This window comes from Zootoca vivipara, chromosome 6 (genome assembly GCF_965207765.1).
Source record: "Zootoca vivipara chromosome 6, rZooViv2.hap1.1, whole genome shotgun sequence".
Classification (NCBI taxonomy): Eukaryota; Metazoa; Chordata; class Lepidosauria; order Squamata; family Lacertidae; genus Zootoca; species Zootoca vivipara.
Window position 1 is genome coordinate 72,504,220 of NC_142589.1, and position 14,876 is coordinate 72,519,095.

The 14,876-nt window shown below is 44.3% G+C and overlaps 1 protein-coding gene across 1 annotated transcript; it reads right to left on the reverse strand.

The window, feature by feature from the left end:
- Positions 1 to 2,054: 2,054 nt before the first annotated feature.
- On the reverse strand, positions 2,055 to 8,870 carry LOC118086222 (phospholipase A2 inhibitor and Ly6/PLAUR domain-containing protein-like). Its single transcript, XM_035117608.3, has 5 exons — positions 8,772 to 8,870; positions 7,383 to 7,499; positions 6,403 to 6,552; positions 5,159 to 5,299; positions 2,055 to 2,564 (listed from the first exon to the last, which is right to left on the reverse strand). Exons 1-5 carry the CDS (start codon positions 8,818 to 8,820, stop codon positions 2,407 to 2,409), a joined length of 615 nt encoding a protein of 204 aa, XP_034973499.1. The 5' UTR covers positions 8,821 to 8,870; the 3' UTR covers positions 2,055 to 2,406.
- Positions 8,871 to 14,876: the final 6,006 nt, after the last annotated feature.

Consider the following 14,876-nt stretch of genomic DNA (forward strand, 5'->3'; position numbering starts at 1 on the left):
CACACACACACCTGGGATTGTTGGAGATAGCAGGTGGAATTTATTTCTTCTTGCAACTTCAGTAGCTGTGAGGATGGGAGGAAATGTCCATAGATGCAGCTTCAACTGCCATAGTCCTACCAACCTGGACGTTGGATGCATCAGACGCATAGCTGCCAAGTTTTCGCTTTTCTCGCGAGGAAGCCTATTCAGCATAAGGGAAAATCCCTGTAAAAAAGGGATAACTTGGCAGCTATGATCAGACGTCGGGAATATTGCATTATTATTTTTCTGGTTAGCTCTTCTCTCCAGTTTCCTACAGTTCCTTTCACACCTTGCTACCTGTCATGCTCTGGAACGGTGGCTTTTTCACCGATCTACCAGCACATCACACCAAATTTCCTTCATGCTGGTGGGTCAGGGGTCAGCAAACTTTTTCAGCAGGGGGCCAGTCCACTGTCCCTCAGACCTTGTGAGGGGCCGGACTATATTTTGAAAAAAATATATATGAACAAATTCCTATGCCCCACAAATAACCCAGAGATGCATTTTAAATAAAAGGACACATTCTACTCATGTAAAAACATGCTGATTCCTGGACCGTCCGCGGGCCAGATTGAGAAGGCGATTGGGCTGCATCCGGCCCTCGGGCCTTAGTTTGGAGACCCTGGTTTAGCAGGACAAAACAACAAATACTGATGCTCCTATACCTTTCCACGCACACGTGCTTCTATTTCCCCAGGAAAACAGCTCTTTGCCACCCTGAATTTCATCGCTTGACTCCTGTGAATTTCTGAGTCATGGTAATGAGTACAAAAAAAATATTCCATTAGTTTCCTGGAAGTGGGTTTCACACCACGTGAAAGGTCAAATATAATGTGGATATTAGCAAGGAAGCGTCAGGGACATGAAGCAAACTGCTGTGTGAATGCAATCACTGTCACCCACTCTGCACTTGGATCCAGTCTGGGATGCAGAGGAGAGAGCGCTCCCTGGAAGGGGCTGATGTCTATCAAGGGCAAGACAGCCAGATCCTATATGGGAACTGGAACAACTTGTGCTTACGCTTGCTTTTCCCTCCCTCCCTCCCTCCCTCCCTCCCTCCTCCCTCCCATTCCCTTTTTCCTCACATGTTGTGTCTTTTTAGATTGTCATCGTGAGGGCAGGGAGTATTTTAATGCTGGATTTTGGCAAGCTGCCCTGAGAGCCTTTTTGGCTAAAGGACGGGGTGCCAATGCCATAAAGAACCAATGGTGACAGAGAACATTCCCACCCGCCATGATCAACCTATGGAACTATGGCCACTAGATAATGTGAGGGATAGAGCAATAAATGAGCTTGAGAATTTGAAAGAAAAAGAAGTTGGTGCATTATTCTAATTTCACAACTTCTTCTAACTTGACTTATCTTCCACCGCAAGTGGAAGCCGTGTCTATGTATACGTTCTCAAGACATTTCAGAAAAATGTATGGGAGAAGAAAATCCTGCCACCAGTTAAAACCTAAGGAAACAAAGGCCTTTTTGTTGCTATGGGTTAGGTAAAAGTAAAGGTAAAGTTTACCTTCCCAACGCAGCGGTACCTATTTACTGACTTGCACTGGCCATGCTTTTAAACTGCTAGGTTGGCAGGAGCTGCGATGGAGCAACAGGAGCTCACCCCGTCTCGGGGATTTGAACCACCAACCTTCTGATCAGCAAGCCCAAGAGGCTCAGTGGTTTAGAACACAGTGCCACCCGCGTGGATAAATATGTGTGCACAATGGAACCTATTAGCCCATGAAGCTCAATGCCACTGAATGATGCAATCATTTTCTTTCCGAAAGAGCCATACAAATACATAAAATGTGGGTGGTCCAGATGCACATTGTCCAGATCATGGATTCTGCTTACAGCATCTCTAACGGATAAGGCTGCTTTGGATGGTATCTGTAATGGCACCCAAACACACCATCAATCGAGCAGACAAATAACCTGGTTCAGATGTAATAATCCACGAGCCAGAAACTATGGTTTGTTGGAGCAAAGCATAGCCATGATTCTGAGTGCTCCTTTCTCCCATCCTCCTTTTGCATAACCATCTTAAGAAAAGACATCCTGGTTTGTTAAACCACAATTTCCTCATGATGACTCAACTGGGAATCTGATTGAACAGCTCCCTACAAAGCAGGATGAAAATGGGGCACTTAATGAAAATGAGACATCCAGGAGCATGGAGGAAAACTTAAAGAAGCAAATCTCCTTCACTCTTAACATGATTTTATTCAGTTTTATTTCTGACAAACAAAATATTGGAATAGCAAATTATTCCACCTTACAAATCAATGAAAATTTCCTGGTAAGAATGGTATGTGGCTGCTTGAGAAATGCCTCGGCAGATCTTTAGTTTGGCAGAGTCTCTTCATGAGATGTGCTTTCCTGAGGGACTTGCTACTTGCCAATTTTGGTGAGTATTTTGGGAGCGGCAGTGCACTGGGGATTTTTCAGAATTTCCATGTACATTCCAGGGATCCCAAAGTAACGTGGCTCATTCAGACAAGCACGTTTGGTTGCACAACCACGCTTTGCGTAAGTGTAGATCTGACCATCTGCAGGAAAGGAGGGGGGTGGAATTATACTGTTAACCATTCTGAAACCTCTGGGTATAGGACAGTATAAAATAAAATAAAATAAAATAAAATAGCTCGGTAAGGAATTCTCCCAGCATCTCCTATGAGTCTTTAAAAACATTATTTATGCTTTTCAGGTTTATACATTTCACTAATTTAACAATCATTTTAACATTTCAAAACTTGACTTCCTTCCCCCTCTTTCTGAGGTTCCTTAAATTTATTTTTAATACCTTCTGCATATCCAAATTAACTTTATTTGCTCATTTATTTATATTCTTATAAAACTCTCCTATGAGTCTTAGCCATCATACATTTGCAGCAAAAGTTGGTCCTTTTAAAAAATGATGCAACTTTCTGTTGCTCTATTTTTTAAGACCAGAAGCATGTCTTGGCCTGTCTAGTCCAGCATCGTGTTCACACAATGATTGTCCTGGCTCCCACCTTTTGATGAAAGACTTGGATTCTTGGTTTGAGAGATCCCAAAACTTGTATAAAAGAAGTCCGTTCAGCACAGGCTCCTAGATTCTCAGTTCAAAGGTACAATGGCAGAGACTAGGACCCATGCCTAGGCAAAGCATAGCTGTTGACCCAACACTGGACATGTCCCTTCCATTCCATTCTTTAAGGAACGGGGCAAGTCCATCAGTCTTGTCCCAAGTGAGAATCTTGGACCTGCCAAGAGGCACTCCTACTGGGGGGCAGGGGACTGCCGAGTTTGTTCACAGCTATGCTGGTGGCAGTGTGTCCTGAGTGATGGGACTTGCATCCCACCATCTCCCTTCAACTCTGACCACACTGGCTCTCTGGTTGGCCAGATAGCGCCTCTGTTGCTAAGGGAACCTCATCCCTAGGAGTGGGGCTGGAGCATCCTCGCTAGGTTCCCCTTTCCCCTCCATGATGCCTGGTGGATGAGTGGAAAAGTCTGGTGGCTTTGGGGTGAGACCGTCCTTGGGGTCACTGCTCAGAGTAACTCCACCTCTGACCTCAACACCTGAGCTGGGTGGTTGTAGAGTGGGGCCCTCTTCTGAAACACTGCTTGCTTGCCCTCCATTCTCCCAACCCAAGGTCCTCCTCTTCTTTCCCTTCTGACATCTCTTGCCAGTCATGCTCCTCCCTAGCCAATGTCAGAAGGCTCATAAACATCACCAACCAGATGCTTGTGGAATGCCAGCAAGCAGGGCCTGAGCGCAACAGCACTCTCTCCACTCTTGATTTCCAAAAACTGCTTCTGATGGTAGAGAGAGCAGCCATCAAATCACCTGATGCCTCACCTCACCTGATGCATCACTGCCAAAGTGACCCACAAAAGGTTTGCCACTTCAGGATCTGGCCCTCTGGCCAGATCCAGTTCTCAACCCCTGCCACAGAAATGCATCAAGTATTAAGGTATTCATGCAACCATGGCTGCCAGAATGTTATTTGCCCAGAGGTGGAAAGAGGATACTGTCCCAACAAAGGAAGAATGGCAAGTAAAGTTAATGGACTATGCAGAAATGGCAAAACTTACGGGAAGATTAAGGAATCAAGAAGAAATAATTTTCAACAAAGAATGGGGGAGATATGTGGATTATTATTTTAAAAAATGTAAACAATTAAATACATTAGCAGGGCTAACTTAAAATCTAGCAGTTAAAATGTGACCTTGAAGGAAATACAAAGAGCAGTAAACAAAAGGAGTTAAGGAGGAGGTGCAGTTTTGTAAATGTTTGTATAGGGAACCAAGGAAGGGGAGGAGGGTAGTCTAAATAACTATGCATGTGATCATATTTTTTTTATTATTATTGTTAATTTTAAAAATGGGGGAGGGGGTAAAAAGGAATAATTAAAGTTTCTGTTTTCTTAAGCGCCAGAAGGTTACCATCACAACTTCCAAACGCTGAAATTTAGAGTCAGATCTTGTTTGTATCCTCCAAAGAGCTCAAGACACAGACCCTCCACTTTATTCTCACAACAACCCTATGATGTAAGGTAAAAAAGGTAAAGAACCCCTGACAGTTAAGTGCAGTCGCAAATGACTCTGGGGTTGCGGTGATCATCTTGCTTTACTGGCCGAGGGTGCCGACATTTGTCCGCAGACAGTTTTTCCGGGTCATGTGGCCAGTATGACTGAGCTGCTTCTGCAAAACCAGAGCAGCACACAGAAACGCCGTTTACCTTCCCGCTGGAGCGGTACCTATTTATCTACTTGCACTTTGACATGCTTTTGAACTGCTAGGTGGGCAGCAGCTGGGACAGAACAACGGGAGCTCACCCCATCATGGGGATTCAAACCGCCGACCTTCCGATCAGCAAGCCCTAGGCTCTGTGGTTTAGACCACAGCGCCACCTGCGTCCCCATGATGTAAGGTAGATTGAGAGAATTGTGACCTGCTCAAGGCTTTCTGGTCAAACAAGGACCTGAACACACGTCCCCAGAGTCTACATCCAGCACTCTAACCATGACATCATACTGATGCTCACCTTGTCCCCCAAAGTTTGCTTCACACCATCCACGCACCTTGAATGAGCCCTAGCTTCTTCCCATTTCTTCTACACAAGATGACATTGCACTACAAACTCTTAGGCCTTACCCTGCTCCACAGAAAAATCATAGTAGACACAGTTGTCTTCCCAGCCATTGCAGCTTATTATCTCGGTGGGTAGGCAGCTTGGGTCCTGTGAGAAGCACCCAGGACATTTCAGTCCGTTTGGTCTGGTCTGCAGCCGGCGCACTGGGAGCAAGCAGAGAGAATGTGTAGAGAACAGTTTTTCCTATCGCCCAACAAACCAGTTTCAGGAATCCCAATGGAAAGGAATCACACACTAGGTTGGTGCATCAGAAGTGGTCAAATTCCAAATCCCCTGTAGCTTTGGGTAAGGGGTCATAGCTCATTGGCAGGGCACCTCCACCTCCACATAGGGCTGGGAAAGAACCTTGCCTGAAGCCCACTATTGGCCAAGCTTGGAGTCCAACAGCATCCAGAGGGCCACCAGTCCCCCCTCCCTGGTGCAGATGATACTAAATGGACCACTTATCTGACTCAGGATAAGAAGAACAGGCTGTGTTCTACACACACTCCCATATCACTCTGTACCTTCCTTCCAGGCAAACAGAAAACACAATCAGAGTTGCAGGACAGCATCTTCCTTGGAGGTTTTTAAGCAGAGGTTGGATGGCCATCTGTCATGGATGCTTTAGCTGAGATTCATACATTACACAGGTTGGACGAGATGACCCTCATTATCCCAACTCTACAATTCTACGATTCTTCCAACAGAATATTAAACACATGATAAAACATCAAACATTAAAAACTCCTCTAAACAGGGCTGCTTTCAGGTGTCTCCTAAAAGTCAGGTAGCTGTTTATTTCCTTGATATCTGATGGGAGGACGTTCCACAGGGTGGGCACTACCGAGAAGGCCCTCTGCCTGGTCCCCTATAACCTCACTTCTCGCAGTGAGGGAACTGCCAAAAGGCCTTCGGAGCTGGACCTTAGTGTCCGGGCCGAACGATGGGGGTGGAGATGCACCTTCAGACATTCTCCATGCCAACATATCCCCAAGTATCATCATTGTCCATTACTAAGAGCCATCTTAGGCACACAGGAAGCTCTCTTACGCTGAGTCAAACCAATGGTCCATCCAGCTCAGGACTGGCTACACCAAGCAGCTCTCCCTAGTTTCAGAGAGGGGTCTTGCCTGGCCCTATCTAGAGATGCTGGAGATTGAACCTGAGACCTCCTGCAGGCCAAGCAGATGCTCTTTCACTGAGCTGTCTCTACACATCAGTGCAAAGGACTAGGGGAATCAAAAAGCTGGGAACAGATGCTTACTTGTCACTTCTCCACTGTTGCAGAGATCCTTGCGGCAGCACTTTGCAGCTCTCCGTTCGCGCTGGTTAGGAAAAGTGAAGCTCGTGGGGGATGAAGGGCAGTACATGAGCTTGGTGCAGCCTTTGTAGGTGGCCAAGGACACATCATGCCCTGGAGTTTTCACAGAGGAAAGCCATCAACATGCATTGGTTTTGTAATTTATCATTGCACTATATATTCTGCTTTAAAAAATACAAACTCCAAAGCAGGTAACGAAAGAATAGAAATGATAAAGACATTATGGGTAGGAGAATCTGAGAATTTTGTATTCTCTTAGTGTCTCATTTGTTCAGCCTAAGTTCAGTTCTCCACATTTACACATTTGAGAGAGATATTCAACATTTTTTTGTGAATTTCTCTGAATACACCCATCTTTGTATGCAATTGTGACTAATGTAGACACATGCTCACAAAACTGTTCCCCCCCAAATATAATGCATTTTATATGACACTTTCACAAATGCATGCATTTAAAGCACCATTGCCACACTGTATGCATTTCTGTACACTAGAGAAATGCCTTTCTTGGCTAGAGAACTGCACTGCAAAATTCAGAGTTTGAAGGATGGCTACGTTCCAATTCATGTATTGGTTCAGAAAGGAGGAATTTGTCTGTAAAAAGTAAAATGAAACAAATTTCTATCCCCCATCCCTACATCACTGCTTAGCCCTCATCCTACCAAAAGTTCAGACACGTACTCACATACCACAGCATTTCACTGCTTGGGGAAAACACGGCTCCCTAGGAATCAAATCCCAGGAAATGATCTGAAAGCATACAAAGCCACTTCCTTGCTGAAGCTAAGCAAGTCTGGGGCTGGTCAGCTCCAAGCTGGGGGACTGCATCGAAAGCACACATGTACCCCACCTTGGTCACTATAACAGAAGAAAAAACCCAATATCAATGCAAAAGAAATGAATGAATGAATGCATTCACCCACCAGTTGTGGTCTCTATGGTAAGGATGAGGCAGGCAGTTTGGGATTGTTCACACAGAACTGGCACCCCAGTACAGGAGTCCGTGTTGCTGCTGCAGTGCTCACAATGCAAGCAAAGACCTGGAAGGAATCACAGAATCATATCAATCAATCAATCACATCTTTATTACGGTCCTGGACCAGCATAAGCAGGGTAGGGAACAATCATTTAAAATCTGCAAAACATTTTGGAAAGCTAAAATTATTAAAACAGCTAAAATTATTAAATAAGAATCTAAAAGAAGGGTTAGGGGCATTAAACGGATGTGGAAGAGCATAAGAGGTTAGCATAAAAAAGGTTATGGGTAAACAGAATCATAGAATTAAAGAGTTGGAAGGGACCACGGGGATAATCTAGTCCTACCTCCCGCAATGCAGGAATCTTTTGCCCAACAAAGAGGCACTGGAATGAGTCATGGGCGTGGTGGGGAAGCAATTCAGGCATATTTATTGCTAGGGGAAGACAAACGAGCCCAGACTTCAAATGATTCTCTGCTGCAGACCTCAGATTCTTCTTCTTTATTTCTTCTGTTGCTTCGAGCATCACCCATTCTTTGTGAAAAAGCAGCATGGCAAAAGGTGGGGTGGGTGACTCATTAATGCAGTGGACAAGCAAAAGGGAAATGTGGCTGTCAGTCACACATTTCCATCACTTTTACAGTTGATTTCAATTATTTTAAAACGTTTAAATTGTTCTTACCTGCTTCATTTTTAATATCACTACAGTCAAGCACTGCATTCATTTTGGTAAACAAATATTGGAGGAGATAGGTGGAACTGGCAAATCTGGTGTTAATTTTCGAAATAGCAAGTGGCTAATCCATTGGCAACCTGGCATGCATGTTATTGTCCCATCACGCATCAACTGAATGCATCTTAAAATTAAAATGCTTGTTTTGTTTTGGATGCATTTGCTGTCCTGGGCTCCTTCTGGAGGAAGGGAGGGGTATAAATTACAACAACACCAACAACCCACTGGAAGGGCCCTGAGTGGGAGGCAGGGAAGGGAAGATCTCCCGAGAAGCTGGGAGAAGAAAGGAAAGCTCCCAGGTGAGAGCTGGGAGGGTCTACCACTTTCTGTGTGAGCCAAGAGTGAAGAGATACCTTTCAGAGAGGACTCTTTTTTGTTGTGTTGTGTTATGTTGTGTTATTGTTCTCTCTCTCTCTCTCTCTCTCTCTCTCTCTCTCTCTCTCTCTCTAATTTAGATTAGTTTTTTTTTCTTACTCTCACTTGATTCTCATCCTGAAATGAGTGGGCATGACTAGCTCAGCTCCCTTCATTTCAACGGGTCCACTTTAAGTAGAATTTAATTGGATGCAACACATAGCCATCGCGATTCTATGTGCCCTTACCTGCGACAAACAGGATGGAGAAGAAGAAGGAGATGAGAGATGTCTGCATGGTCTCGGGACCCCGCAAAGGAGGCAGAGGAAGTGTGGAGCTGAGATGGCAGCTGCATGAGGGGTAACTAGCTTAGCCTGGCTGATGGGGATTTATAGCTCCAGGGTTGGACAGGGTCGGAAGGTGGGGTATGCAAGGAGAATGGGCTGCGTGGAACAGTTCCTGCTCCATCAGACTCCATAGGAGATAAATCACCAGGTGAAACCAGCACCTGTTCTGGGCTTGGTGGCCATAACGACATGCAAAGGCAAATGAATGGTCACTTCTCAGGCTTCTGGGACTGGGGCCAAGGGGCTGGTTTCCAAATGGTGTTTGTTCCAGTCATTTACTGCATCCATGGCATGAAAGGGTTGGACACTCTGATGCTATCTACATGCCAAGTAGGTGATCTACCACTGAGCTAGCTTTATTAATTCTCCCAGAACTTTGAAGACCCTTTAAAGATTTCTTCCATCATTTTAATTACATTTAAATCTGTGGCTTCATTGCTTTATGGCTGAATCATGTGCTTTCATGCTTTGCTGATTCTCTGAGCTGCCCAGGGAGCGCTGTTAGCAAGCAACTTATTAACGTGTTCATGGCAAAGGACATAACTAAACAAATGTCCTTTTTCTGGCCAACACTGACTTTATACCAAGACTGTGACTTATCTCCCTGCTGTCTCTTTTATTATTATTATTTTTTCTTTCTTTTAAAAAGAAACTTTATTTCATTCCTTTAAAAAATTTACATGATCAAAGAAAAAAGAAAGAAAACAAACAAACAAAGGAAAACAAAAATAAACATTAACAAACCTTATCAGCGTAAAATCTTCAAATCAAAATTTACAGAATAAAGCATACAAATGCGAAACAAAAGAAAAATGGTAAAAATTATAAATTGACTTCCTACTATTGATAATGCCGCTTCCCTTTAGGATAGATTCTTCTTATCTTGCATTGTCTATGTTTAATTTACATCAATTCAATATACATTATTTCTCTATACTACTCTATGCATACCTTTTCTATGTTTCCCTGCATATCTTTCAATTTAAACAAATCACCAATTCAGTACTAAAATTTTCTTTAATCAGATAATCCTCAACATATTTCCATTCGATTCTACATTTCTCCTTCGGGATATTCCTGATTGCTGCCGTCATTTTGGCTAAATTCACAAATTCCACCAATTTTTCCTGCCATTCTAAGACTGTTGGGATTTTTTCTCCCTTCCAATTTTGAGCAATGAGGACTCTGGCTGCGGCACACGCGTACAGAAGTATGTTTTTTCTGTCACCTGGGATGTTTTCGGTTACCATGCTTAACAAAAATAATTCTGGTTTCTTTTTGAACGTTAATTTTAACATCTTTTAAAACTTCTCATAAATTATATTCCAAAATTCATGAATTTTTCACATTGCCACCAACAATGGTAATAGCGACCAATTTTTCCCCGGCATTTCCAACATTTATTCGAATTATTCTTATATATTTTAGCAATTTTATCTGGTGTCAGGTGCCACCTATAGACCAATTTTAGCATATTCTCTTTTATCCCTGCACACACTGTAAATTTTATTCCCTCCCTCCATAATTTATCCCATTGATTACTATATAGGGGTCTCCCAATATCTTGGGCCCATTTTATCATGGTAGCTTTCACGGCTTCATCTTTTAATTCCCATTCTAAGAGAAAATTATATAATTTTGCCAATGATTTATTCGGATATTCGATCAAAACTTCTTGTATTTTAGATTTATACCAAGACTGTGACATCTCCCTGCTGTCTCTTGCTCACACAAGACTGGATGATTAAAAGGGGATACATACCATTTTGCAAAGTGCAAACATTTTTGAAAGCCAGGAAGAGTATCAATAAGCATGAACAAACTTAGGACAGGAGTACGGAACCCTTTCGGGTCTTGTGGTCCCCTGTAAGCATTCCCTCCTGGTGGGTAATGACTGTTTAGGGAAGTTTTTAATATTTAATCCTGTATTGTTTTAATATTCCATTGGGAGCCACCCAGAGTGGCTGGGGAGACTCAGCCAGATGGGTGGGGTACAAATAAATTGTTGTTGTTGTTGTTGTTGTTGTTGTTGTTGTTGTTGTTGTTGTTCAACCCTACTTTCTGCAGGGACTGGCTGCACTATATACTGTACTTTTCCTTCTATTAGACGTCCCCATGCAGTAGACCCCCCATTTTGGGGGACTCAATTTTAAGAAAATGAGCAGAGATGGGTCAAAGTTGTTGAGCCTCTCCTCCACATGCAGCTGCGGGCAGGAAACACTCCGTAGATCATTTCCCCGCGCATAGGTAGGGAGTGTTTCCCTTGCGCAGCAGCAGCAAGGGAAGTTGCGAGCCAGCCAGCCAGTGCCCCAAATCGCTCCCCGCACGCAGCAGCATTTTCCCCCATGCCACTATCCGTGTATTGGACGACTCCAGTTTTTTGACATGATTTTTGTTTCAAAGAATCTCGTCCAATACAAGGAAAAATACGGTAGCTCCCCATGGGGTACTTAGTCACACAGCCAATCCAACCACATCTGCACCTGTCACACACCTGACATAACATATAACATCAGGTGTGGAGCAGATGGGTGTGGTTTGAAGAACATGGCATTGCGAGCGAAACTGCTCCTCATGGCAGTTCAGATCTGGGCCGAAGATTCCCCACCCCTGACTTACAGAACAGCAATGTGGAAATGATGGGCATTTCTGGCTTGCACAGAAGTGCCTGTTGCAGTGAGTTCCAAAACACAGGCTACAGATAACAATGAAAAAGCAGCATGCAGTGATTTAGAGCCATCCCAGGAGCCTCAAAGAAACAGAAACTTCTTCACTCTTGACATGATTTTATTCACTGGCAAAGAAAAATATCCAAAGTATAAAATTGCATAGGATTAGTGGAAATGGAAATTGCCTGCTAAGAATGATGCCTGGATTCATTTCTTTTTAACCTCGCCTTATCTTCCAGGAAGCTGGAGAGATGTTTAACACATATTTATTTATGTTCTGAGGGCCTTCCTTGCAACTTGCTAGTGCATGTATTTGACAGCTGGAGTGCACATGGCGGTCTTCCAAATTTCTACGTACAATCCAGGTATCCCGAGAGTACGTGGCCCGATCACACAGGTGTGTTTGGTCCCACAGCCACGTTTGGCATAAGTGTATATCTCATTACCTGCAGGAATTGAGAAGAAGGTTGATTTGGTTTAAGTTGAGCAATTGACATGGAAATGGGTGCTAAAATTCCACTTGGTTCTGATAGATTTCCAGAAGTGAAATGTTGTGAAAGATTGCATAAAACGTGAAAGTTATCAAGTAATCAAACGTCAGGAAAATGGAATAAAGTGCTGTCTGAATTCAGCCTTACCCTGCTGTACGGACACATCATAGTAAACACATTTGCGCTCCCAGCCGTGGCAGAGTAATGTCTCCGTGGGGCGGCACCTTGGATCCCGCGAGAAGCATCCAGGACACTGTAAGCCATTTGGCCTGGCCCCTAGCCGTGGCACTGAGAGCAAGCACAGAAACAGGGAAGAAACACCTCATCTCAGATCCATTTTCAGATTTTAGATCAGGCATCCCCAAACTGCGGCCCTCCAGGTGTTTTGGCCTATAACTCCCATGATCCCTAGCTAACAGGACCAGTGGTCAGGGATGGTGGGAATTGTAGTCCAGAACATCTGGAGGGCCGAGGTTTGGGGATGCCTGTTTTAGATAGTTACCCATCCGCCAGTCATTCCCCTTTGGGCTTCTGTCACAATCTGCAAACATTTCACCAAAGCAGCAACTATCCAACTGTGTGGCCCCTTCATGGGGAATTCTGTAAGTCCTTGGGCACCCAGGGCCCCAGGGAGTTGGCACCTATGATGCCACCCCAATCACCCAGCGGTGCAAGATTCCAGTGGTTCCAGGCTCCCACCCAGGGTTCATGTTTCCTTTGGAATAATGGGCAGCAGAGACAGTGGTGCCTTTATGGTATTTAGTTGTTGTTGTTTGGGGGGGGGGTTGCACATATATACAACCTGAGCCTACGATGGAGGGATTCATAGGACTAACACGCCAAGAGGGTCTTGCTTCTCCCATTGCCACAGTCTTGGCATCAAGGAGAAACCAGGCATGGCTCTGTCTCTCTGGCTTCCCAGCCTGCAGCTTTGCTTCCAGCTTCTAGCTCTCACACAACTCTCCCTCTGCTCTTTGTCTTTCTAACTACCAGCAAGTCAAGAAAGGGAGACCTAACCAGTTGTTGTCTGGCACAAAGCCACTTCCTTTGTTACTTTGCATGGCCCATACAAAAGAGGTTTAAATATGCTCTCAAGGCAAATCACCAACCCTAACCCTGCTTGCAGCATCAACATGTTCAGCCAAAGATCAGAACAGGCTCTATGTTGTGGTATTTTAAGGTTGTGGGTCATAAAAACCTTTTGACCCATGGAGTTTACTGCCGGCAGGATAATCAGCTCGATTTACAACCTTGTCCAATGTTTATGGCTGCCCAGCATTCTTCCAAATGCGCTCAGCCACACTTCAATTCTCTTCAAACATAGCGGAGTTCCAGCACAGCAAGGACGATGGCAGTTATCTGTGTCTCAGGCATGGTGTCTCAAATAACAACTGACACCAATGCTTCTATTCTAATAGGTCTTTATTTAGAAGCATAAAGTAACAGAAAAACCAACTGAAGCTAGCTGCATGTCTGCAGCTCTTATCTCTCTTACAGAAACGAAAACAAACTCTCTCAGACTCATACTCCTACATACTCAGACAGACTGAGACAGAACCAGCACTGAGAACGAAGGTGAAAATGCCCGGATAATATGGGCAGTTACCCAGAGAATAAGAACGCCCACAGGAGTGTTTAACTCTATCCTGTCTAGAATCCCAACACTCTATGTACATATTAGAATGTACTATGTAGCATATTAGAAAGGTCTGCATTCGATCTCTCATGAGGACAAGAGACACCTCTATTTGTATGCACCCAGCTTAACACCTAAAAGTCTGGGGAGGAGGTAGAGTTGCAATCCTGTTCCCACTGTACACAATCAGCCCTGCCCCCCAGGTTTTGAAGGTGAAAACATGATGGTTGTTAGGATTGCCATATGTCCAGAATTTCCCGGACATAGCTGGCAAGCAGCTGTCGGAAACTGTCCAGGCAGAAATCGGCTAAAAGTTGGCTGTATGCTAACCCAGTGATTTCCCCTTAAAAACAGCTCATTCTGAGCTTAACAACTTGGCAAAAAAAAAAACTCACCAACTTTTCTGTCCAGGTTTTCACTTTTTGAAATATGGCAACCCTAATGGCTGTACTCTAGGGACACATCCAAACCATAGATTTAAAGCACATGGCTTCCCCCAAAGAATCCTGGGAACCATCCTTAACCTATCATAGAGCTACCATCCCTGGCACCTTTAGAAAACTACAGTTCCCAATATTCTTTGAGGTGGGGAGACATGTGCTTTAAATGTGACCTAGTTCATACTAGATTTTTTCAGAGGTTATTCCTGCCATTGCAAGGAAGCGTGTTACAAATCATGGGTGCTGGCTGAGATTGATTCACAATTCTCCATGGCAATGTTTCCCAGGAGCAACTGGTGTCCCCTGGAGCAATGCTGGGGTGCAGTTTGGTGACGTGAATCACCCCATTGAAGAGGAAGAGCTTGGAAAAGTCATGCCAAGGTGCTTACGTGTCACTGATCCAGCATTGCAGAGATCTTTGTGGCAACACTTGGCAGCTCTCCGTTTGCGCTGGTTTGGGAAAGTGAAGCCCATGGGCGTTGGAGGGCAGAACTTTTTCTTGGTGCAGCCTTTGAACGTGGAGAACCATCGGTCATTTCCTGGGGTTTTCATGGAGGAAAGGCAAAAAGGAAATCAAGAGCAATGTCAATCTGAGTACATTCATTTTTGTTTACTTGCTTGTTTATTTTTGACATGCATATCCTGGTTAAAGGCACTACCCAATTTTGCCTGCGGCAACCCCCACCCCCTGGCAAAGGGCCAAAAAATCACCCACCAACGATGTTCTCTGAGGTGAAGGTAAGGCAGGCATCTTCAGACGGTGGGCAGGT

Bases quoted from the DNA above. Each gene is read 5' to 3' on its own strand.
- LOC118086222 (XM_035117608.3), bottom strand. From the start codon at position 8,820: ATGCAGACATCTCTCATCTCCTTCTTCTTCTCCATCCTGTTTGTCGCA. The intron at 6,553-7,382 runs GTGGGTGAATGC...TGAAAACTCCAG, and splicing joins TACCATAGAGACCACAACTG to GGCATGATGTGTCCTTGGCC. The intron at 2,565-5,158 runs GTAAGGCCTAAG...CCTTTCCTGCAG, and splicing joins TGATTTTTCTGTGGAGCAGG to ATGGTCAGATCTACACTTAC.